Below are 24,753 nucleotides of genomic sequence, written 5' to 3' on the forward strand. Positions count from 1 at the left end.
AGGTGTATTTCTCCATTTTATTGTGGTCCTTGGCAAGATTTCTGAGTTGCACAATGTGTTTTCTTCTCTGTTTTTATGCCTGTCTTATTCATGGGAGTCATATGTGATGACTAAGCTAATGGCCCTATGAGCCCTTTTTAAGGCTAACCATGTTTAGAGCATTTATCAGTTGCATCTAACAGGGGTATAGGTGCCAGTCCAGAAGTATATTTCTAATTCCCCATCCATTGATCCACATTGCATTTGAACAGGGTCAAGGACAAACTCTGATTTGCATAGATGGGAAGCATGTTCCAGAGTATAGGTAGTCTCTGAGACACATACCTATCCTCCAAGATGTTCTGTTAATGTTGCAAATGAGAATTTGGTTCTTCAGTCAGGTATTTCTAATGCTATTAGTTGCTCAGATATATAGCAAGTCCAGCAATACTATTTTGGATGATGCCTTATAAGCTAGGAACAGATCACTTCTCAGCAGTCCGAATGAGACAGAATATAAAGATAAGGCTTTAAGACAGTGTATACCATGTGGTTAACACCTTGTATTATTTTTGTGAGGAACATTTATGGGTATTCCAGTTGCTGCATATTCCTGGACAGGTGCATATTAATGGGAACACTGTACTCAATGACTGGTCCAATGAAGGCTGAGTACAGCAGTACAATGACAAAAGTTGTGTAATATAGAATTATTTCTTTACCACAACAACAACAGATACATGATGATCAAAGGTCATGTCACTGACACAATATGTTCCCAAGTCTCTAACCATTGGATCTAGTCTTAGGGGTGAACTGCCTATATGGAAATTCCCTAGGGTGGCTTTCATTCCAAATGAAAGTATTATACATTTTTTGTCATTCAATTTTAGACTATGGCTCTGGCTCCAATTATAACTTTGTGAGAAGTCCTCCTGGAGGATATAAATTTTCTTGGAGGATTCTATGATTGCACCAAGCTTAGAGTTGTCTGCACACCTGGTCAACCATACGTCTCGAATATCAGCTTTGAGTTCTGAAAAGTAGATGCCAAAAAAGGAGCAGCCCTAGCACTAAACACTGAGAAAATCCACTAGTGACTAACATTTTGTGGAGGAAGTGTCCGCTGTCATGACTTGTTGTGTCATACCTGTGAGCCAGTTGGCTATCCAGTGGGTGATAAAGGAGTATACTCTTAACTTTGTCAGGTTTCTGAAAAGAATAACACAAAGCTGACCACAGAGTTCCTCCAATCATGGGATTTTACTCTTTTTTTGCAACAGTTTCTTTCTTCTGTTGTAGAGTTTGTTTATGGCAGGAGACCACCAGATTTGCTTCCTTTTTTTGGAGGATAGCATCTTGGTTCTGTTAGGGAGTGCATGATTCATGTACTCGTGTAAGTGCTTATAAAGTGCAATTGTATAGGCTTCAGCAGTCATACCTCTATTGTCCATCAGCATGGGTGTCGTGAAGTTTGCCACTTCTGTCTTAAGAAGCGTGAAGTTGGCTTTGGAGAATTTTTTTTACGGTGGTTTCCCTAATGGGGGGTGGGGTGGGATGAGGATGTCTAGGGTGATTTGCTTGTGGTTGGATCTGACCAATGAGGAAATGACCTCTGGTGTGGAACACTGGTTGCCCATGTTGGTAATGACCAGGTCTAGGATATTGCTGTCCCTGGTGTGAATAAGTTGATCCAAGGAGCTGGCATTTATGAATTCCAGAAAACATTGAGCACAACAGTTGGTACATGAGTAGTTTTCCCAGTTAATGGTGGGGTAGTTGAAATCGCCCATTATTAGGGTGTTAGGTTGTACCCTATTTTCCAGTGTATCAAGAAATGAGGGGTGGGAATCCTGAGGCATGGTGGGGGATCTGTAGCAAGCTACAATTTGGATTGCGGTCTTGCCCAGAGTTAGTTGCACTTGGATAATCTCAGATGCATTATGCTGAGCAACTAGCCTGGAGGTGTGGATATCCTTAATGAATATGGACATGCCTCCGCCTTTAGTGCTTCGGTCCAGGTTAGGTGGCCGAAAGGTGTGGTATGAATTATAGTCTGGTAATGCAGGAGTACTCTCTGGAGCCTTGAACCAGGTTTCTGTCATTGCAGAGATGTTGATGTTCTCCATTTTAAGGAGTGCCTTGAGTGAGTGCATTTTGAGGTTTAGACTTCTAGCATTAAGTAGCATTACCCTCAGATTCTGCTTGCTTGTACCTTTTACGGTAGTGAATTTGTCATTTGAATTTTGCCTAAAAAAGGCACTATAGGTGTGGCAAGAGCCTTAGCCAGTATTTGGAATCCCAAGGGCGACAGGTGCAGGCCAACTGTGGCAAAGCATCGTGGTTTGTTGATCATCTCATCCCAGGCAGACAGATACTGGATCCCCTTAGAATGACACCAGAAGCTTAGCCAATTGTTGAAGTCAATTATTTTGTCCTTGTACTGTGGTATAATTCTGGGTGATGGCAGGATGCTACTCGGGGCTAGGATCATACTTGCCTGGGCTACAAGATTGGACAGCTCCTCCATGTCTCTTTTCATGTAGTCCAGGGAGGTACATCTCAGGTCATTCACACCAACATGGACAATGACAGAGTCATATTTGTACTTCTTGTGGAGTGACCTGAGTGCATGTGTTATGTGGCAGATCCTGACAGGCAGCTGACAGTAACTTTCTCCTTGTTTAGACTGGTGAGTGGAACATCAGTGTGCCTGACTATAGAGCCACCTATGACTAGAGTGTTGGGTACGTTGTTATGCCTTATGGGCTACGGTTGAGTGGCACACTGAGTTTGTGGGCTATGTGTCGTTTGGGTTGTGTTGGAGGGTGGAGGTTGCTTGCGTTACTTCTTTGGAGATTCCTGTTGCTTGGGTAGATTTTTTTTTTGAGAGCCTCCATGAATGTAGGTGTGTGTTTTCTGTTTCTATGTGTCTGCTTTGGTGGTGTAGGCTTTGAGGGACTATGTGATGAGTGTGCTGTGGTGCAAGTGTTTACCTTCTCCTCTTGACTGTCTAGTCCAGTCTTGGGTGAAGAGAGCTTTGCTTCTAGTTTGGCTATATAAGTGCATCTCTCGGAGGTTGTAGTGTTGGGTGGTAAGAAGAGAGGGTTGTCTGTGTAAATGAGGCAATTGCTGCATTGCCCCAAGATACCCAGATTTATCAGGTAGACAGGAGAAAACACCGGGAGCTGACCCTTAGACGTGGATAGGTGCTTAGACATGCCTGGATAGGTGTTTTCCTCCAGACAAGTGAGGAAAGTTGAGTGCTGTAGTAATTTGCAGCTTATTTAATGCTTACAATGAGTTCTGAACAAGTGCTGAGCTCAAAGAAACAGATTTGAGTGCTGAAACTAGAAAACTGGCTAGTTCTAAGAAACAAAATTAAGCTAGAAGGCTTCCCTCCAACACAGAAAGGCTTGGGGGCGCAGAAGCTTATAAACAGTCCTGGATACAGCAAATCTGTATCTGGACTAGACGACTTACAGGAAAGGCAGGAAACAAGCTTAGAAATTTTTTTTTTTTGTAAAGTGGAAAGGGGAAAGGAGGAGCAGAAGCTAACTGGGTTGGCCTTCTCAAATGTTCTCCCTGGAATAGATAGAATGAGGTAATGACACTAGACTGGGAGGAGTGTCCCATATCACATTTACAGTTTTGTTCCATAGCTATCTTGTCTTCCCTTTCTCAAATCCTTGAAAAATTGTATATATTAACAATTTCTCTGCTATCTATTACAAAATAAGCTAATCACCAATACCCAACATGGATTTCAGCTAGACCACAGCACCTGAATGGCATTGCTATCATCTACAGACACGGTCAATAAAGCTTGCAACTGTAATAAACTTGTATCTAAAGTATTTCTAGATCTATCAAAAGTCTTTGACATGGTCTCTCACACTAAACTTCTCAATCAATCAACTTTCCACCCTGGGTCTATCTTCTTTACCTATTCAGTTGCTCTCTAGCTACCTTATGAAGAGTCAACAAGCTATAAAACATCAATAATCTATTTCTGCAGACTTTCCCACTTCCACAGGAATCCTACAAGGATCCATCCTTGGCTCTCTCCTATTCAATATTTTTATCAATAACCTACATTCATCTTTCGTATGAAGACACCTTGATTCAATATGCAGATGCCTACTAACATCTTCTCTTCAAGCATCTTAACTCGCCTGTAAGAAATCACTCAACAAGCTGTTATCTCACTTGAAACCAGTTTTACAAGAGCACAACTCTTACTCAGCACCCTAAAAACCATTACCCCAAAAACTCACACCCATAACAAAGCATGTTTCAAAATCTTTTTGGCAAATGGGACTAAAATTGAATTTGTCCACTTCATAGTAGATGATAATTTTAAAATTGACCTCCACATCAAAAGTAATATCAAGAAAACCCATCAAAACGTAGGCATGCTATACAGAAAAGTTTCTGAGGACACCCACAAAAATACTCTAGTCAAAACACCTACTTTCTGCCCTCCCTACTCTGTGAAGCCCCAATTCTAACCAGTTTACAACCATCCATTAAAAAAAAAAAAAAAAAAAAATTGCAAGTTGCTACAACAAAATTGCCAAGTTTACTACTAATTCAGAATCCTTGACTCATCACTGTAAAGCTCTGCATACCCTTAACTGGCTGGAACTCCCTCTTCACCTCTCCTACATTCATCTTATATAAACACATAAATCATACACAAACCACTAGCCTGCGCATGCTTGCCCATCTCTTACCCTTTTAATCAATATATATTCCCTAAACGAACTCTCAGGTCAAAAGACAATTTCTCACCATAAATAAACAGAATAAATTCCCTGGACAAAGCCTGTACTCATACTCAGTAGCAAAAATAAAATAAAAAAAATAATAGAACTCCTTACCTCTAACCACCAGAGCTATTTTTAACCTACCCTCCTTTAAATGCTCCCTAAAAGAATACTTTACAAAATCATGGACCTGCTCCTGTTGCGCCAGTCCTGGCTGAACATGCTCATTATACTTCACAGACCCCCTTCAACCCAAGTCATACCTCACCATCCTCTCCAACCTCCTACTCTACTTCTTTCCCGTATTGTCCCACTACCTAACCTTGTCTGCTTCATCTCTGTTGACCTTCCCTCTGCCTCTTTCTCTTTCCTACCTACTCATCAAAGCGACCTGAAGATACCCTACCCTGCATTCTCATTGGAATCTCCTTTTTTCTCCATCCTTTTTTCTTTCCATAACCATAATATAGCTCTCATATCACTCAATTGCCCCTCACTGTATCTAATCATTAAATCTCTAACATCTGTTTTAAATATCTTATCAGAATTGTCTCAGCTCTCATTTACTGCATACTAATTTACGTAACAAGTAATATGACTAATAAGATTTTTCCTCACAAATTTTCTCCAACCTAGGTTACTGTTTTTCATTGCATTGCATTTCACTCTTCTGTTTTGTAGTGTAACATGATACTTTGTGATTTAAAATATCTGTAACTGATTTTGGAAAGATCGTGAAGCTTTTTTCCCCTGGGCCTCTGCTGAAAATGGGCATTTTCTGGCCCAGTCAGACTTTTCTGGTGAACAAATGTCAAATAAATAAATAAATGGGATTGGATGGCTGATGGAATCTAAGAAAAAAAACTGTAAACATTGAGCAAGCAGCCATAAAAATTGGCAGTTGAGCTTCATAGCAGAAAAATGCAAAGTGCTGGACCTGAGCCAAAACAACCCTGGAATGAAGTATCAGGGAAACAGAACTGGTGGCAGGAGATCAGTACTATGATTTCAGGTTATGATCAGACCACAAGAAACATAGTGTGAGATGGCAGTGGCAGTATTAAACAAAATGCTGGGAAGTATCATTGGGGCAGACTTCAGAATCAAAATTTAATTAATGCTACAGATGTAGCAGGCCACAGGTTGAATACTCTGTGCAGTTCTGTAAGCCATACAAGGAGAGGGACATCAGGCTACTGGAGTAGAATAGACACTGGCATGTTAGGAGGGGTATGACCGGACACTACAGCAGTTGGAGCTCTTCTGACCAGACAGCAGAAGAGACTGGTGGTGGGAGGGGTACAAGATATGGATGCAAAGGGGTTAACCTAAATAAAAATTACAGACAGCGGAGGAAGGGCCATTGGCAGCAGATGGTAGAGAGCATCTATGACTCGCATTTCCTTAGTACTTCTTCACTTTTTGTAACAGTATACAGTGGCATCATGAACTTTTGTCTGCATTTGTCTTTCTGTCATCTCAGCCACTGTGACCTCAACACGACTAGGTCACAGTCTAAACTGGTGTTCAGAATCTATACGATTAAGTATCCTACTTCCAGAGGATACACCATGATGTCAGGCAATGTCTCAAGCCATATGACAGTTGCAGCTCTGCTATGCAAAACAGACAGTCTGTTGCAGGAAGACACCCATCTACAGTCAACTGAAACACAAGCTACAGCCCATGTGCTTACACTACTGTAACACAGTTGTCAGGTTACTGTAATATTCTCAAGGAGTATCATATTATAAAGAAGACATGGGTCAGTTTCAGTAAGATATGTCTTATTTAAATACAATTAAATTTAGGTAAATTTTATTCATTTCTTGGCATGTTATGACCTAAGATTTATTTTCTCATTTCACAATAAATGATGCTTACCTGACAGGTTACAGTACTCTTTTTGCTGAAAGTCTGACAAGCTAGGTGAGGTAATGTACCGTACAGAAGTTTCTGCTTCCCGTGTTTCCTGTAAAAAAACATCAGGAAAGAAAAAATGTTACAATGCCACAAAGCAAAAAAAAAGTTAAGCATTTTGTACCTATAAATAAAAGACTGAAAATCTTCCACACAGAGAACTTTCTTGCACTGTTTTGTTTTATAAATAAAATACACATACCTCATCCACTCTCCCCTCAAAAAAAGTGTGTATTACTAAACATTATACACATATATCACAAAGATGTGTTTAATTAAACAAAACTTTTCTTTTCTTAAATAGCAAAACCATTTAATTGACTTACTAAACTGATTCAAAAAAGGAAATATTCTCCTTTTCCAATCAGTTACACACAGTAATTTGGTTTTAGGTTGGAAGGCAAGTACCTCAGAAGCAGTAACACTGTCTGTTCTGCTACAGTAATTCGATTTTACATAGGTAGGTGAGTACCTCAGAGACAGTAATATTGTCTGGTCTGCTACAGTAATTGTAATTCAGTTTTAAGTATGACAGCAAGTACCTCAGAGGGAGCAATACTGTTGTGTCTTGCTACACTAACACGGTTTTAAATAGGAAGGTGAGTACCTCAGAGGCAGTAACACTGCTCTGCTACAGTAATTCGGTTTTACGTAGGTAGGCGAGTACCTCAGACAGTAATATTGTCTGGTCTGCTACAGTAATTGTAATTCAGTTTTAAGTATGAGAGCAAGTACCTCAGAGGGAGGAATACTGTTGTGTCTTGCTACACTAACACAATTTTAAATAGGAAGGTGAGTACCTCAGAGGCAGTAACACTGCTCTGCTACAGTAATTCACTTTTAAGTATGAGGGCAAGTACCTCAGAGGCAGTAAACTGTCTACTCTGTACAGTAATACGGTTTTGAGCAGTAAGATGAGTAGCTCATAGGTAGTACACATAACCAACCTTTTAGCACAAGAAATCTGAAAGTACAGTTTTGTACCTACCATAAATGTAGATGTTCGAGTGCTAATACAGCTGCAGTCCTTACATATGGGTTCTCCTGCCGTCAGGCGGGTCCTCGGTCGGCCGAATTCCAAAGTCTAGGTCCGGCGTCGGTTGTCGTCACTTCTTCCCTGACGTCAGTGCGACAGGGGTATAAAAGAACCAGCCGACGCCATTTTCTTCAGTTTTTCTTGCCCCAGATGTCAGGTGCCCCCAGAAGGAAGGCAATACATAAAATTAGGTAATAATGCAATGCAATATAATCAAAAAACAGTAGTTGCAAGCAAATACACCATAAAAGAATACCCCCAGAGGGGAAGGAGGGAGGGAAACCTGGACTGCAGCTGTATTAGCACTCGAACATCTACTTTTATGGTAGGTACAAAACTGTACTATGTTCATCGTGCATACAGCTGCAGTCCTTACATATGGGTAGAATCCCAAAGCTAAGAAAGGGGTGGTAGGCATTAGGTGTAATCAGGGGGAGCCAAAATAACCTCCAAGACTGCAGTGGTAAAGCCTGCTCTAGATTTGGAGTATAATGGTAAGTTGTAGTGCTTGGAGAAGGTATGCACAGAACTCCAAGTGGCTGCTTCCAAGATATCCTTGGTAGGAACTCCTCTGAGAAAGGCTGTAGAAGTGGCTGTGGCCCTGGTGGAATGAGTTCTAATGCCTGTAGGTACAGTTTTGCCATGAAAGGAATAGCAAAAGCGTATGCAGTGGGCCATCCATTTTGAAATTGTCTGTTTGGAAATTGGTTTTCCTTGAGCTCCTACTGCATAGGCCACAAAGAGCTGTTCTGATTTTCTGAAAGGCTTTGTTCTGTCCAAATAATAATGCAGTTGTCTGTGAATGTCCAAGGAATGTAGCAATCTCTCCCCTTTGTTTTGAGGATTAGGATAAAAAGTAGGTAAGTGTATGGCCTGATTTAAAGCTACCCTGGATACCACTTTAGGCATAAAGGACGGGTTGGTTCGTAAGGAAACTCTGTCCTGATGGAAAATGATAAAAGGCTGGACAGCCATGAGAGCCTGTAATTCTGAAACTCTACGAGCTGAGGTGATAGCCAGAAGGAAAGTTGTTTTCCAGGACAAGTATTGCAAATCTGCTGAAGCAGCTGGCTCAAAAGGAGGCAGGGTGAGTTTTTCCAGAATGAAATTAAGATCCCAAGCAGGTATTGGTTGTTTCCTTGGAGGTCTCAAATTCTTAACCCCTCTGAGGAACTGTCTTAAGAGAGGGTGCGAGAATAAAGGTGGATCAGTGTTGTATTCTGCAGAAATGGCTGAGGCATGGATTTTGATGGAGGAGAAAGAAAGTCCACTGCTTAGCAGTTCTGTCAAATATTGTAGCATTTGTGGTAAATTCAGTTTTCCAGGGTCCTGGCCCTTTTTCTCATTCCAGACACAAAAACATTTCCATTTTGCAGAGTAAGCTTTTCTAGTTGATGGCCTTCTGGCCTCCAAAATGACATCCTGCACCTCCTTGGAAAGTAGGGCCTGCTGTGATGCTAAGGAATCTTCCATGCAGCTAGATTGAGAGTTTTTAGCTGACTGTGAAGAGTTTTGAAGTTGTGTTGAGTCAGAAGAAGAGGCATTAGAGGCAGGGTCCATGGTGGGGAATGCGTCAGGCTCCTCAGGAGTGGGTACCAGTGTTGCCTTGGCCAGTCCGGAGCAATGAGGATCATCTTTGGTCTGTCTGCTCTGGTCTTCAATAGAACTTTGGGCAGCAGAGGAAGAGGTGGAAAGGCATAAACTGTTATTGATGTCAAGCTGAAAGAGAGAGCGTCCACTCTCCAGGCCTTTGGATGGAAGATCCTTGAGCAGAATTTTGTGAATTGATGATTTTTGTGGGAGACAAATAGATCTATGTCTGGTCTTCCCCATTCTTGGATTATTTCTGTAAAAACTTTTGGATGCAACTTCCATTTGTGTGGATCTGTCATAATCCTGCTTAGGTTGTCTGCCAGCATGTTTTCCTTGCCTGGCAAATACTGTGCTTGTAGTTCCATTTGTAAGTCCATGGCCGTGTTCCAAAGTGACATGCCAGTCTGCATAGAGGGTAAGAATGTGTCCCTCCCTGCTTGTTTATGTACCACATAACTGTGGTGTTGTCCGTTCTTATCAATAGATGACCTGGTTTTAGAAAGTTCTTGAAAGCTATAATAGCATTTATTACTGCTAGCATTTCTTTTTGATTGATGTGAAGGTGCTTTTCTTTTTGGGACCATTCGCCCTGAATGCACCGATCTGTCATGTGCGCCCCCCAGGCATAGTCTGTTGTGATGACTTGATTTGCTTGAGGCTTGCTGAAAGGGAGACCTGTGTTTGTTTGGCATTCTTGAGCCCACCACAGAAATTACTTTTGCAGACATGGAATTAGTGGTATTATTGTTTCCAAACTGTGGCTGTGTTGAGACCATATGTTTTTCAGGTACCATTGTAGTTTCCTCATATGCAGCTTTGCACATGGGATTAGTAAGATGCAAGATGCCATGAATCCCAGAGCCTGCAGGATTTTCCTTGCAGTAAGCCTGGTGCAATTTGCTAGTGTTCTGAAGTATTGGATTAGTTGCCCCTGCTTTTCTGGCGTGAGGTAGGCCATCTGGGTGTTTGTGTCCAAGTTGGCACCCAGGAAAATTATCTTCCGAGAGGGTCTTAGTCTTGATTTCTTTTTGTTGACTGTGTATCCCAGAGAGTTTAATAACATTATTACATAAGCCAGATGTTTCTGAAGGATGTGTTTGCTGTCCACTTGTATCAGGCAGTCGTCCAAATAGGGATATATTTGTATCCCTTGAAGTCTGCAGTAGGCAATTACTGATGCCAGGCATTTCGTGAATACTCTGGGCGCAGTAGATAAGCCAAAGGGCAATGCAGAGAATTGATAATGAGTTGAACCTGCAAGAAATCTGAGGTATTTCCTGCAATTTTGTCTGATTGGGACATGCAGGTATGCCTCCTTGAGGTCCAATGTTACCAGCCAAGACTCCTTGCCCAGTATGGCTAAGAAGCTGCTGAAGAGTGAGCATCTTGAAATTTGGTACGAGTAGGAATGTGTTTAGGATGGATAGATCCAGAATAGGTCTCCAATCTTTTCCCTTCCTTGGCACCAGAAATAGCCTGGAATAAAACCCTTGACCTTGTTTGTGCATAGGTACCTCTTGAATAGCTTTCATGTTTTTGAGATCTGTAATTAGCCTTTGTGCCTCTGCCCTTTGATTGTGTGGCAGGTTTGGCATGCCTCTCATTTAGGGAAGTGTGTGAAAATGGAATTTGTAGCCTCTGTTTATAATGTCCAGGATCCATTTGTCCTTTGTGACAGTATGCCAATTTTTTGAAAATAATGCCAGTTTTCCCCCCAAGGGGGCTGCCATTTGAGATCTGGTTGGCATGCAAAGTGGAAAGTCATTGGGTTTGCTTTCTGATAGATTGCAAGTTGTCCTCACCACCTCTTTGTGTAGGAGCTTGCCATTGTCTGCCTCTGTATGATCCTTGGGATTGTCCTCTGCCCCTCGGGCGCCTGTATCTGCCTCTTTGGGGTCTGTCTGTGGCAGGGAAGGACCAGTTTTTGAAGGCCAATTTCTACTAAAACGTGGGGGTTGTACCTATGGAAATTCTTTCACAGTTTGCATTGATTTAGCCTTTTCCTCCATTTTCCTTAATACCTCCTCAGCATTAGAACCAAATAGTACATCCTTTTGAAGAGGAGAGTCTAGTAATTTAGCTTTGACATGATCAGGTAAGGCTTGTTCCTTAAGCCAGGCATGCCTACATATGACTGATCCTGTAACAGCAGCTCTGCATGAGGCCTCTAGAGCATCAAAACCACATTGTAAGGTATGCTTACCCACTTGTCCTGCACTATGTATCAAGTCCTGCAACTCTTTCAAATCTGGTTGTTCAGGTTGTGACATTTTACTTTTCAATTGTGATAACATAAACTGTTGGTATTTTAGCATATGAAACTGACAGTTTAAGGCCCTCATAGATAAGGTAGCCGAGGTATATACCTTTTTTCCCCACCTTTCTAAGGATCTAGAATCTCTCTCGGAAGGCAAAGGATTTTTAGCAATGGAGGCCTTAACTCCCTTGGGGCCCTGTGAGATGGTTTCTGGGTCAGCAGCATGGCTCTTATATAGAAATTGGTGTGAGTCAGGGACCCTGTAGTACCTGTCAGGCTTAACTGGAGCTGGTGGTAGAGAATCCAGGTTAAGGCAGGCCTCCAAGTAAACATCATCTAGAATGTCCAAGACAGGAGGTATAGCCAAAGGCCTGTGCTGAGGAAGCAAAATAAATTCCCTGAGCCTTTTCTTGGAATCAGAATAATCCTGGCCTTCCCAGTGGAAGTGTTCCCTTAAAGTATGCAAAGTTTCCCCAAATGAGTAATCCTCAGGGGGAGATACAGAAGGACGAAACCTAGGTCAATAAAGTAGTGTTCGTTGCAGAGTTCGTGTCGTGGCTTTTTGGAGTTGGTTGGTACCTTACAGTTTTGTTTTTGAGCCTGTTTTCATCTCCTCATTGGCATCGGCCTCACTTTGCTTTCTACATCAAGGAGATACAGAAGGAATGGACTCCTCCGCATCAGAGTCTTCAAAAGGGGAGTAAGAATGTTCCTGATCATCAGAGTGCTCTGAAATAATGGAGCCCTGATCAGAGGGGGGGGGGGATCTTCCTCCACTCTAGGCCTTTTGTCTGGAGGGGGCTGAGAACCTCTGATAAGAGTAATTAAATCCTCAGCCATTTTAAGCATCTGTTTCTTAGGCATGGGGCCTGGAGATGGGTCCTGTGCAGCTGGTCTCTTAGAGTGCATGGTTGCTTTAGACGTAGTGAAAGCCTTGATAGAAAAAGAAGAGGAAGGTCTGAAGACACCTTGAGTGGAGGTGGACCTGTCCACATTCTGAGTTTCAACTCCGACAGTGGCTTCGGTATCTGTAGTCGGGGTGTGGGCCGAGGAGCCTGCAACCTCGGGTACAGGAGACACCGTCAAAGGCAGGTCATCGGTAGGCAGGGGCTGTGTAGGCGCCTCACTGAGAACCGGACCACGTGTAGCCGGCTTTGGTGTGGTGTCGGTAGAGGCCGCGGACCTCGAGTGTCGGTCCTTGTCTTTTCGTTTTTTAGACAAAACCGGAGTCGGAGTATCCAACGACATAGTATATTTAAATGCTTTTCCAAAATAATGCTGGGAGAACTCCGCCCGACGCTTAATAGTGCTTTTGTTGAATGTAGCACAAAAGCGGCAGGCCGAGACCTCGTGGTCAGCGCCTAAACAAGGTATACAGAGGGAATGGAAATCCTTATGTGGTATTTGCTTCCCACAAGAAATACAATTATTAACTTTGTCTGACATCGGTCTGAGGCAAGAAAAGTTTCCCCAACGGGGTACTTAGCTTTTAAGAAGACTTCGGTTTCCAAATTTTCGTAATCTCAGGAGCTGGCCGACCAGCACTTGCGAACTGCTTCTGCTTCGGGCACCACGAGGCAGGAAAGACTGAAGAAAATGGCGTCGGCTAGTTCTTTTATACCCCTGTCACACTGATGTCAGGGAAGAAGCGACGACAACCGACGCCGGACCTAGACTTTGGAATTCGGCCGACCGAGGACCCGCCTGACGGCAGGAGAACCCATATGTAAGGACTGCAGCTGTATGCACGATGAACATCAAAGTCTAAAGTAATGTAGAGCCAATGGATCAAAAATAGGGCAATATTTTAGATATTTTTCTTATCAACTTAGAAAGTTACTAGAATGGCAGAATTTGTGTCAGCATACATTTTCTGAGGGATATGCAGTCTGAAACTCAAATGTAAGTCGCCCGTTAGGGACTTCAATCCTCAGTGATTTGGCAGAAAAACACACATTTTATGAGTCTCAGACTAAATATATGAGGAAAAATCTGAACAGTCTGTGAAAATCTGGACAATTGCGAGGTATGGCAGTATAATATTCAGCTATCTGGACTGAACAGCAGATGATAAATAAGCAAGGAAGCAACTAACAGTAAAAAGAAAATGCACAGGAAATAGTACTTGAGAAATGACACATCCTGAGACTGATTTATCACCTACCTACATAAATCAGCACACAAAAGTGAATCCATCTTTGAAAATGGCATCATTAATTAGAAGTGCCAGTCCACACAATCTCCTACTCCCCATAAAAAAGGCAAACACGAAGTACAAAACAAAATGTAGAAAATCAAAGCTTACAAATAATAGCTGCTGTAAATCATTGGTTAGCTGGCTGTCGTAACAGCTGTCATCATTACCACTTTCTCCATCTGCAGGCGTCCGATCCAGAGTTGGTGATGGTGATCTGAGAAAATAAAGCAAATTTAGGTGAAGCAGGGCTGGATGATATCCAAATGATCAGTGTTGTGAGTGAATGTGTACAGGCCCTGCTAAGAATATTTGTTATTCTATAAAGGAGTACTAATATAGCTGCATGCTGACCAAGTGGCACACCCTCTTTGTTTAAAAATGTTTAGAAGCAATATGCAAGTACACCAGCATGGCAAAAAACAGAACTGTCATGGCTGTCAGTATATGCCTTACTGCATACTCAGCTGTTTTTCTCATCTTTTTCATCTCTGTTCTACCCCAACTCCTCTCACCAGCTTCCTACTCCACTGCTGTGTACCTTCTACTGCAATACAGGCCACTATTTACCCACTACCTTTTTTATGAAAAATCTTCTCCTAACTCCCTGCCCAAATTCACCAGATCAGTTTCCTTTTATGGGATTTTTGTAATTATGCATCTCCTGAACACATTCCTGACTTGGTCTTACTGCATAATCCATGGATATTCAAATCATTTTCAAATTCAGCAGCTATGCCTGATGAAAATTCAACTTTTCTCCTAATGCACTATGTGATATTCCGTGCTACTATAAGTGTTCCAAATTGATGATGCAGAGAGAGAATATCATTGACTATAAACAGACACAGTTACACATGGGCATGACATTAAAGCAAACGATCCTATCATACAACAAACCATGCAGCGACATTATGACAGAGCTCATCAGCAGAAGACGGACTGATTTTTTTGTTTTAACTGAAGGCACTCTAAGGTTAAAGATTTTTGAAGAAATTTAACCACAGAACCAAGCTGACATGTTTAGAGTTTTTTTATAATTTTTTTTTACTGTATTCAAATCATATCATCAAATAAGTAAATAAATGACATGATGAAATTGGGTCTATATTAGAACATCGAAAGTTTAATGGTTTGAATCACTAAAGGTCGACCTTTAATGATCGAACCATTAGATTTTGAATGTTTACAAAAAATAAATACAAAAAAAAATATCTAAAGGGTGTAGGCAGGGGGGCAAGCCCCCCTGCCCCCCACAACCCCTGCTACTTAAATATACCATCTTTGAGACCGCACTACATTGAAGTAAATGGAAATCTCCCCTTACAGAGATTTCCGTTTACCCATTTGATGTTCTGCACTTTCGCTATCCTCATGTCGACAATGTCAGATTCGACGCTGTCAGCTTTCGAGAATATAATAGGCAACCGATGAAATTTAGTCTTGTCTGTGACTATCTCACTGAATGCACCATTCATTCATATCGATATTGAAAATCTGTCAACCCTGGAACCTTCATCAATTTGGCTTTACCAAAGGAAGGTCCTGCCTCTTTAACCTCATTACTTTCTTTGAAAAAGTAACTGAATCAGTGGATAGTGGTTATAGGTTCATAGGTAGGCTATCTGCCTGAGGGCATTTATAAGCCTAGCCAGAATGTGTCGGCTTTTGCCACCCCATTGATTAATTAACTGATCGTCTGTCAAGCAAAGCCAATGAAGTGATCCCAGGGGTGTATTTTCTGTTACCCATCCACTCGTCAACGTTTCTCTTGAAGAGTGTTAGTGAGGGGCTCTGCCTGATGTAATTTGGAATTTTGTTCCAAAGCATGGGGAGTCTCTGTGACAGGAATCTATCCCTCCAGCATGTTCTATTTATTGTTGTGGCGAGGTTTAGCTCACTAGAGTGCGTGGCTCGCAGTGACTTGGATTTCTTTAGGTGGAGCATGTCCATCAATTCTGAGTTGGACATGGCTTTGTAAGTCAGGCAGAGATCACCTCTGAGTAAGCGATATGCCACTGTGTACAGCTGGAGTTTTTTTCAATCAGGCTGCATAGGACATATGTTTGAGACCAGTAATCCTCTTGATGAGGTACTTTTGTGGTCTTTCCAGCTATTGGAAGTGTCTTGTGAGGTACATCCTAAATGGGGCATTGTACTCTATAATGGGTCTAATGAGTGACGAGTAGAGGGGCACTATAACCTCTTTATTTCTAGATGTGAACCCTTTAGTAATTAGATGGGCCACACAGAAGGACTTCCTAACTACTTTGGCAATATGATTGTCAAAGGAGAGATTACTATCTACCTGGGTCCCCAGATCTCTTATTACCTCTTCTATATTAAGGGGGTTGCCACCTATGTGGTAATTCATGGGTGTTTTGTTTTTCCCAAACGGGATGACTATGCATTTTTTGGCATTTAGCTTGAGGCCATGACTTTGACACCAGGCGTCCGTCTCAGTAAGGCCCTTTTGGAGGATGTCCATGTCAGCCGGAGAGTCAATTATGGCTTCCAGTTTTTAGTCATCGGTGAACTTGGTTAGCCATAGTCCTCCTGTGTTTGCCTGTACTTCTGAGAAGTATATGCCGAACAGTAGGGGTCCCAGGACCGAGCCTTGTGGGACACCACTTGTGACTGGTTTAGAGTCGGACCTGGAGCCTGCTATTCTTACTGTGTGAGTTCTGTCTGTTAGCCAGTTGGCAACCCATCTCATGACGTAGGGGTTTATATTCAGGCTGGTGAGTTTTTCTGTAATACCCAAGTGGACAATGGTGTCGAAAGCCTTGGCAAGGTCAAAGTAGGCTGTGTGAATCACCTTTCCCTCGAATATGGCCTTGGTGACTGTCTTGAAGAAGTCAACCAGGTTTAGTAGGCATGATCTGCCCTTAACAAAGCCAAACTGTATGGGGGTTCCCAATGTCTTTGTTAATGAGTTCCATGATGATGCGCTCCACAACCTTGCAGACCTGGCTAGTAAGGCTTATGGGGCAATAGTTACCAGGGTCAGTTGTGGCCCCTCCTTTGTGGAGGGGAATAACCGTTGCTGTGTGCCATTCTATGGACATGTAGCCTGTGGAGAGGCTGAGGTTGAACAGTGTGTTTAGGTGGGGGGTTAGTTCATTCTGCAGTTCGTGCAAGACGCAGCCTGAGACACCATCTGGTCCCATTGACACTGTGTTTTTGGCTTTTGAAAGGGCTGTTTTCACCTGTGCATCTGTGATTTTTGGGACACTAAACTTTTCCAGTATTGTTGTGAGCCCTTTTGGAGGTGAGAGGGAGGTGAAGTTTGCACTGAATCTATCTACAGGATGTTGGCAATATCAGTAGGTTCAGTATATTTTGTGCTATTTTGCACTAGTTCAGTGCATATCTGCGAGTTGCCACTTAGATTCTTAACATAGCTAAAGAAGGCTTTGTGGTTATCTTTTGAATCCTTAGTTAGCCTTGGATGATTTCATGAGGGACCTCAGTTTCTTACTGATACTGATCAGGGATGTCTTTCCTTCTTGGGATTTGCTTTTTTTCTGAACTAGTTTCCTCCTTCTATTGTATAGCCTGTTTATTGCAGGGGTCTACCAAACTGGTTTCCTTCCCTTAGAGGAGTGAGTCTTGGTTTTGCTAGGGATGGCATGATCCATGCATCCTTGTAGGTGCTCATAGAGTGCATTTGTAAAGGTTTCTGCATCTTGGGCAGCATTATCCTTGAGCGTGGGGGCTGTGAAACTTACCACCTCTGTTGAAGTTTGCTTTAGAAAAGTTTTTTACTGTGGTTTCCTTAGTTGGAGGTGGTGGTGGGGTGTGGACATCCAGAGTGATTAGTTTATGGTCTGATCTAACAGTGACGGGTTGACCTCCGGTGTGGGACACCTGTTGCCCATGTTGGTGATGACCAGGTCCAATATGTTTTCACCTCTTGTAGGGGAGTTTACCAGCTGATCCAGGGAATTTGAGTTGATGAATTCCAGGAAGTGCTGGGCCTGGGAATATCTACTCTAGTAGTTTTCCCAGTGAATGGTAGGGTAATTAAAATCGCCCAATATCAGGGTGTTTGGTAGGACCTTCATGTTTTCCAGTGTCTCCAGAAAGGTGGAGTGTTAGTCCTGGGTCATGGAGGGTGATCTGTAGCAGGCCACAATTTGCATTGCAGATTTGCCCAATGTTAGTTGCACATGGATGATCTCAGAGGTATCATGCTGCGCCATTAACCTGGAGGTGTAGGTATCCTTGATGAATATGGATACACCCCCTCCTTTTGTGTGCCAGTCCATGTTCTGTGGCCGAAACGTGTAGTATGAGTTTGTAGCCTGGTAGTGCTGGGGTGCTCTCTAAAGCCTTAAACCAGGTTTCAGTTATTGCACAGATGTCAACGTTCTCCATACTGAGGAGTGCTTCGAGCGCGTGCATTTTTAGATTTAAACTCCTGGCGTTGAGTAGCATAACCCTCAGTTTTTTGTTAATTGTGCTGTTTATGGAGGTGGGTTTGAATTTTTGAGCCTTGCCTAAACAAGGCACTATGGGGGCAGCAAGAGCCTTGGCCAGTATTTGAAAGCCTAGGGGTGACAGGTGCAAGCCGTCTCTTGCGAAGCAATGCGGCTCGTTGAGCATGTCGTCCCAGGCTGACAGACACTGGATCCCCTTTGAATGACACCAGAAGCTTAGCCAATTGTTGAAATTGATCATTTTTTCTTTATACTGAGGTATGCAGTGCATACAGTACATCAACATCTAGCTAAGGCCTTTTACACTATTCCCCATACAGGCATTACTGACACACTTGGAAATCTGAATATAAATCCTTATATTGTGAGGAGGACAGCTAACTGGCTGTCTGAAACTCATGTAGTTCCAGTCGCAGGTGTCACTTCTGAAAGCAAAAATATTTGCTAGAGGCATACCACAGGTCTCCGTTTTGGGCCATCTCCCATTTGGCATATATTTCTTAGACCTTCAAGCTAGCACTTCTGGCCTATGGTTAACTAAGTTTGCAGATGACTGTAAATTGGGTGCCATTATTCGATAACTGACTTACAACTGGCAGCAACATGGCTTAGATCAAGTTAACAATTGATGCAAGAACAATGGGCGCAAAATTAAATATAAAAAAAATGTAGCATAGTTCATTTTGGTAAATTAAACAGTTTCACTTACTGTATAGGAGATATACCTGTCCAGTCAGACACTGGTATAAGGAATTTGGGAAATCTTGTTGATAATTCTTTTTCATTTGACCATCATGTCTCCACAGTAGTTTGGAAATCCTTTTACCTGACCCATCTAACTTCCAAAGGCATCTCCACTGGAGCCAAAGAAGTCTTAATTCCCCTTTACTCATATCTTAGCAGACCCATTATTGAATATCAATACACCTTTTGACATGTATTTATCTAAACATATTATACAACTTGAGAGGCCTCAGATATTCATAATTAAAAAGTTCAGTGGCCTGAAAAATCTTAGATATCAGGGGAGACTGGCAGACTCTTCTCTGTACTCAGTCTCTTACAAACTTCTCTGTGGACATCTAAGCCTATTCATGCCATGAAAAAGCCAGTGCTATTTAGGTTCATAGGTAGGTGCTAGGCTATTGGCCCTGGGGCCTATATAAGCCTAGCAAAAAAAGTTCCCTGGCTTTCGCCACCGAAGAAAGTTATTTTCCTGCGCCCTACCTAGCAGTGCCGCAGAAGTGGTCCCAAGGGTGAATTTCCTATTTCACATCCAATTGCTGAGATTTTTCTTAAAGAGGGCTAATGAGGAGCTTTGCTTGAGATGAATGGGCAGTCTGTTCCAGAGCATGGGAAGTCTCTGGGACAGGAATCTATCCCTCCAGCATGTTCTGTTTATTGTGGTGGCAAGGTTTAGGCCCCTGGAATGTGTGACTCGGAGGGATTGGGGTTTCTTTAAGTGTAGCATGTCCAATAGATCTGGGTTTGATATGGCTTTGTATGTTAGGCAGAGGTCACCTCTGAGTCAGCAATAAACGATGGAGTAGAGCTGGAGTTTTTTGAGATGGTCTACGTATGTCATCTGCTTGAGGCCAGTAATCCTCTTAGTGAGGTATTTCTGTGGCCTTTCTAGTTGTTGTAGATGTCTTGCAAGGTACATGCCAAATGGGGCATTGTACTCTATAATGGGTCTGATTAGGGATGAGTAGGGAGGAACAACGGCCTCTCTTTTTCAGGAGGCGAACCCCTTTGTGACGAGGTGTGTCACGCAGAAAGATTTCCTGACTACTGTGGTGATGTGATTATCAAAGGAGAGACTACTGTCCACCTGTGACCCAAGGTCTCTTATCACACTTTTGGTGTTTAGTAGGCTACCACCTATGTGGTAGTTCATGGGTACAGTGTTTTTCCCAAAGGGGATGACAATGCACTTCTTGCCATTGAGCTTGAGGCCATGACTTTGACACCAAGCATCAGTCTTAGTGAGGCCCCTTTGTAGAATGTCCACATCATTAGGCAATTCTGTTATGGCACCTAGTTTGCAGTTGTCTACGAACTTTGTTAGCCAAAGACCTGCTGTATTAGCCTGGACTTCTGAGAAGTAGATGCCAAACAGAAGAGGACACAGGACAGAGCTCTATGGTACTCCACTTGTCACTGGTCTGAAGTTGGACTTGGAGTTGGCTACTTTCACTGTGTGGGTTCTGTCAGTGAGCCAGTTGGCCACCCATCTTGTGACATAGGGATTCAGTCCCAATCTAGTGAGTTTATAATTCCAGAGTGGGGGATCGTGATGAAAGCTTTGGTGAGGTCAAGACAGGATATCCTCATCCACGGCTCTGGTGACTGCTTCAAAGAAGTCCATCAGGTTTAGGAGACACAACCTACCTTTTACAAACCCAAACTGAGTGGGGTCCAGAGTTTGGAGGTTACCTTTGTCCTTATTTATAAGCTCCAAGATGACATGTTCCATGGCCATGCAGACCAGGCTGGTCAGACTAATGGGGCAGTAGTTCCGGGGTCTGTGGTGGTGCCCCCTTTGTGGAGTGGGATAACTGTCATTGTGCGCCACTCAGTAGGCACAAAGCCTGAAGTGAGGCTATGACTGAACATGGTACTTAGATGGGGTGCCAGTTCATTCTGTAATTTGTGTTGAATGCAGCCTGGGATCTTGTCAGGTCCCATGGATGCTGTGTTCTTGGCTTTGGAGAATGTGGTCTTTACTTGTGCAGCCGTGATTACAGGGGCTTTGCATTCTTCCGGTATAGTGAAGAGCACTTTGGGGGGGGGGGGTGAAGTTTGCACTAAACCTGTCTGACAGGATGTTGGCAATATCACTTGATTCTGTATATCTAGTGCCATTGTGCTGTAGCTCAGAGCAGATTGGAGTGTCACCATTGAGATTCTTGACACAGCTGTAGAATGCTTTGTGGTTGTCTTTAGAATCAGTGGTGATTTTATTTTCATAACTAGCTTTGGAGGATTTTATGAGGGATCTCAACTTCTTATTGAGGCTGACCAGGGAGTTCTTACAATCAGGGGATTTTACTATTTTTTGCAACAGCTTCTTACTTTTGTTGGAGAATTTGTTTATGGCTGGGAACCACTTGACTGGCTTCCTTTTTTTGAGGATAGCATCTTGGTTCTGTTGGGGGTGGCACGATCCACACACTTGTGTATGTGCTTATACAGTGTATTTGTATAGGCTTCAGCAGTTCTACCTCTATTTTCTGTCTGCATGGGTGTTGTGAAGCTTGCCACTTCTGTCTTAAGAAGCATGAAGTTGGCTTTGGAGAAGTTTTTACAGTGGTTTCTTTAATGGGAGGGGTGAGGGTGGGACATTGATGTCTAGGGTGATTAGCTTGTGGTCTGATCTGACCAGTGAGGATTTGACCTCTGGTGTGGAACATCGGTTGACCATATTGGTAATGACCAGTTCCAGGATATTGCTGCCCCTGGTGGGGGTATGGATAAGCTGGTCCAGGGCATTGGAATTTATGAATTCCAGAAAGCATTTAGCAAATGAGTTAGTATACGAGTAGTTTTCCCAGTTGATAGTGAGGTAGTTGAAATCTCCCATTATTAGGGTATTGGGCTGTACCTTAATATTACCCAGTATATCAAGAAACGTGGAGTGGGCATCCTGGGGTATGGCAGGGGATCTGTAACAAACTACAACCTGCACTGCAGTCTTGGCCAGTGTTAGTTGCACTTGGATAATTTTGGATGCATTATGCTGAGCAACTAGCCTGGAGATGTGGATATCCTAATGAATATGGACACACCTCCTTCTTTAGTGTTTCAGTCCAGGTTAGGTGGCCGAAAGGTGTGGTACGAGCTACAGCCTGGTAATGCAGGGGTGCTCTCTGGAGCCTTGAACCAGGTCTTGGTCACTGTGCAGATGTCAATGTTCTCCATTTTAAGGAGTGCCTTGAGTGAGTGCATTTTGAGGTTTAGACTTCTAGCACTGAGTAGCATCACCCTCAGATTTTGCTTGCTTATACCTGCTATGGTGGTGAGTTTGTTGTTTGAACCTTGGCTAAAAAAGGCACTATAGGGGTGGCAAGAGCCTTAGCCAGTATCTGGAATCCCAGGGGTGACAGGTGCAGGCCATCTCTGGCAAAGCATCGTGGTCTGTCGATTATGTTGTCCCAGGCAGACAGACAGTGGATCCCCTTAGAATGACACCAGAAGGTTAGCCAATTGTTGAAGTCAATCATTTTGTCCCTGTATTGTGGTATAATTCTGGGCGATGGCAGGATGCTACTCGGGGGTAGGGTCATACCTACCTAGGCTACATGATCCGACAGCTCCTCCATGTCTCTTTTCATGTAGTCCAGGGAAGTACATCTCAGGTCATTAACACCAACATGGACAATAACACAGTCATATTTGTACTTGATCTGGAGTGACCTGAGTGCTTGCGTTATGTGGCAGATCCTGGCACCAGACAGGCAGCTGAAAGTAACTTTCTTCTTGTTTAGCCTGGTGAGTGGGACATCAGTGTGCCTGACTATAGAGTCACCTATGACTAGTGTGTTGGGTATGTTGTTTTGCCTTATGGGCTGAGATTGAGTGGCACACTGATTTTGTGGGCTATGTGTCATTTGGGTAGTGTCGGGGTGGTGGTTGCTTGCATATCAGCTTTGGAGGTCTCTGTTGTTTGGGCAGATTTTTACTGAGAGCCTCATGAATGTAGGTGTGTGTTTTGTGTTACTATGTGTGGGTTTAGGTAGTGTAGGTTTTGATGGACTATGTGTTGAGTGTGGTGTGTTGCAGGTGTTTACCTTCTCCTCTTGACTGTCTAGTACAGTCTTGGCTGGAGAGAGCTTGGCTTCCAGTTTGGCTATATAAGTGCATCTTTCATAGGTTGTAGTGTTGGATGGTAGGAGGACAGGGTTGTCGGTGTACATGAGGCAATTGCTACATTGCCCTAAGATGCCCAGACACATCAGGTGGAGAGGGGAAAATACCAGGAGCTGACCCTTAGACATGCCTGGATAGGTGCTTATTAATTTAAGTACTAAAAACTGTTTTCCTCCTAACAAGTGAGGAAAATTGAGTGCTGCAGTAATTTGTAGATTATACAGTGCTTGCAACGAGTTTTGAACAAGTGCTGAGCACAAGGAAACAGTTTTTAGTGTTAAAACTAGAAAACTGGCTAGTTCTAAAGGAAAAATAGAAGAGTAGACTTTCTGGCACCAGGAACAGTTTAACCCTAGTTAAAACCGCACAAACATGGGCTTTTAAACAGAAAGATGAATGGTAAAGAAATAGCCCAAAATGACTAATAAAACTACAGATTTTGAGCTGAAACCACTCTTCCAGTGACAGACAGGCTGCTCAAAGCTCACCACTCTCATTGATGAACAGAGAAGCTTCCTTTTATCTTAGTAAGGTCTGTGCAACTCAGAAACTACAAAACAGCTCAGAATTCAGCAAAATCTGAAAACCGGACTCTACTGGTTATAGAAAGGCTGGAAACGAGTAGAGAGATAAGATTTTTTTTGTTTGTTTCTTAAAAATTAAAACAGATACAGTAAAACAAACACTTTTAAAGCAGAAAAATTACTGTCACATTTAAGTGTGTAGACCTCAACAGTTCAGCTGTTGAAAAACACTTAAAAATGATCAGTTAAAGTGCAAACAGTATCAGAGTTGAAAAAAAACACTTCAAATAAGTTGCAAAGTTAATAAAAAATACTCAGAATAGTGTGGCTAGCGAAAATAAGCAATAAAAGCTAAACAGAGGTACTTAATACACTCAAAATCTTCCTTTTCTCTCTTTGCTGTTGTAGAACTCTGCAGGCAGGATCTTGCTGAGGTAATACAAGCACAAAGAAATGCACAAACACGGGTTTTTAAACAGAAAGATGAAAGGGATAGAAATAGCCCAAAATGGCCAATAAAAAGTACAGTTTTGTACCTACCATAAATGTAGATGTTCGAAGATCCACATTGCTGCAGTCCTAACACTTGGGTAGTCCGCTGTCCCTCGGTCGGCCCGAATATCAGAGTATAAGGCTGACGTCGGTCAAGGCGCATTTGACTGACATCAGAACGTCAGGGTACAAATGCGCATGACCGACGTCATATCCTCAGTCTTTTCTTGCCCCAGATGTCAGAAGACCCTAAAAAGAAAGGTCAAAACCCATAGACGACAACTAAACAACCAACCAGCCTAACACCAAAAATATGTACAATATATACAATATGCAATATACCTCAGATGGTTAACCCAACCCCCACAACCACCTCAAACTACAGAGGGGAAGGAGGGAGGGTAAATTGGACTGCAGCAATGTGGATCTTCGAACATCTACATTTATGGTAGGTACAAAACTGTACTATGTTCTTCATCTCACATTGCTGCAGTCCTAACACTTGGGTAGAATCCCAAAGCAGAGGAAAGGGAGGATGGCTAAACTATAATGAAGCAGGAGCTGCCAAAATGCCCTGCAACACAGCAGTGGCAAACCCAGCCCTGGATTTAGAGTACAGTGGAAGGTGGTAATGCCTAGAGAAGGTATGCACTGAACTCCAAGTGGCTGCCTCCAAAA

The 24,753-nt window shown here is 42.7% G+C and overlaps 1 protein-coding gene across 2 annotated transcripts in view; it reads right to left on the reverse strand.

Annotated features, from left to right (window-relative positions):
- LOC122806578 (autophagy-related protein 16-1-like) overlaps positions 1 to 24,753 on the reverse strand; it is a 291,263-nt gene that overhangs the window by 20,102 nt on the left and 246,408 nt on the right. For both annotated transcript variants that reach the window (XM_044077117.1, XM_044077118.1), the window contains exons 8-9: positions 13,860 to 13,965; positions 6,633 to 6,720 (exon numbers count right to left, since the gene is read on the reverse strand). In XM_044077117.1, coding sequence (XP_043933052.1) covers positions 6,633 to 6,720; positions 13,860 to 13,965 — 194 coding nt within the window. The remainder of the gene's footprint in view (positions 1 to 6,632; positions 6,721 to 13,859; positions 13,966 to 24,753) is intronic.

The sequence above is a fragment of the Protopterus annectens genome, chromosome 7.part0 (genome assembly GCF_019279795.1).
Source record: "Protopterus annectens isolate FY-2018-M chromosome 7.part0, PAN1.0, whole genome shotgun sequence".
NCBI lineage: Eukaryota > Metazoa > Chordata > Ceratodontiformes > Protopteridae > Protopterus > Protopterus annectens.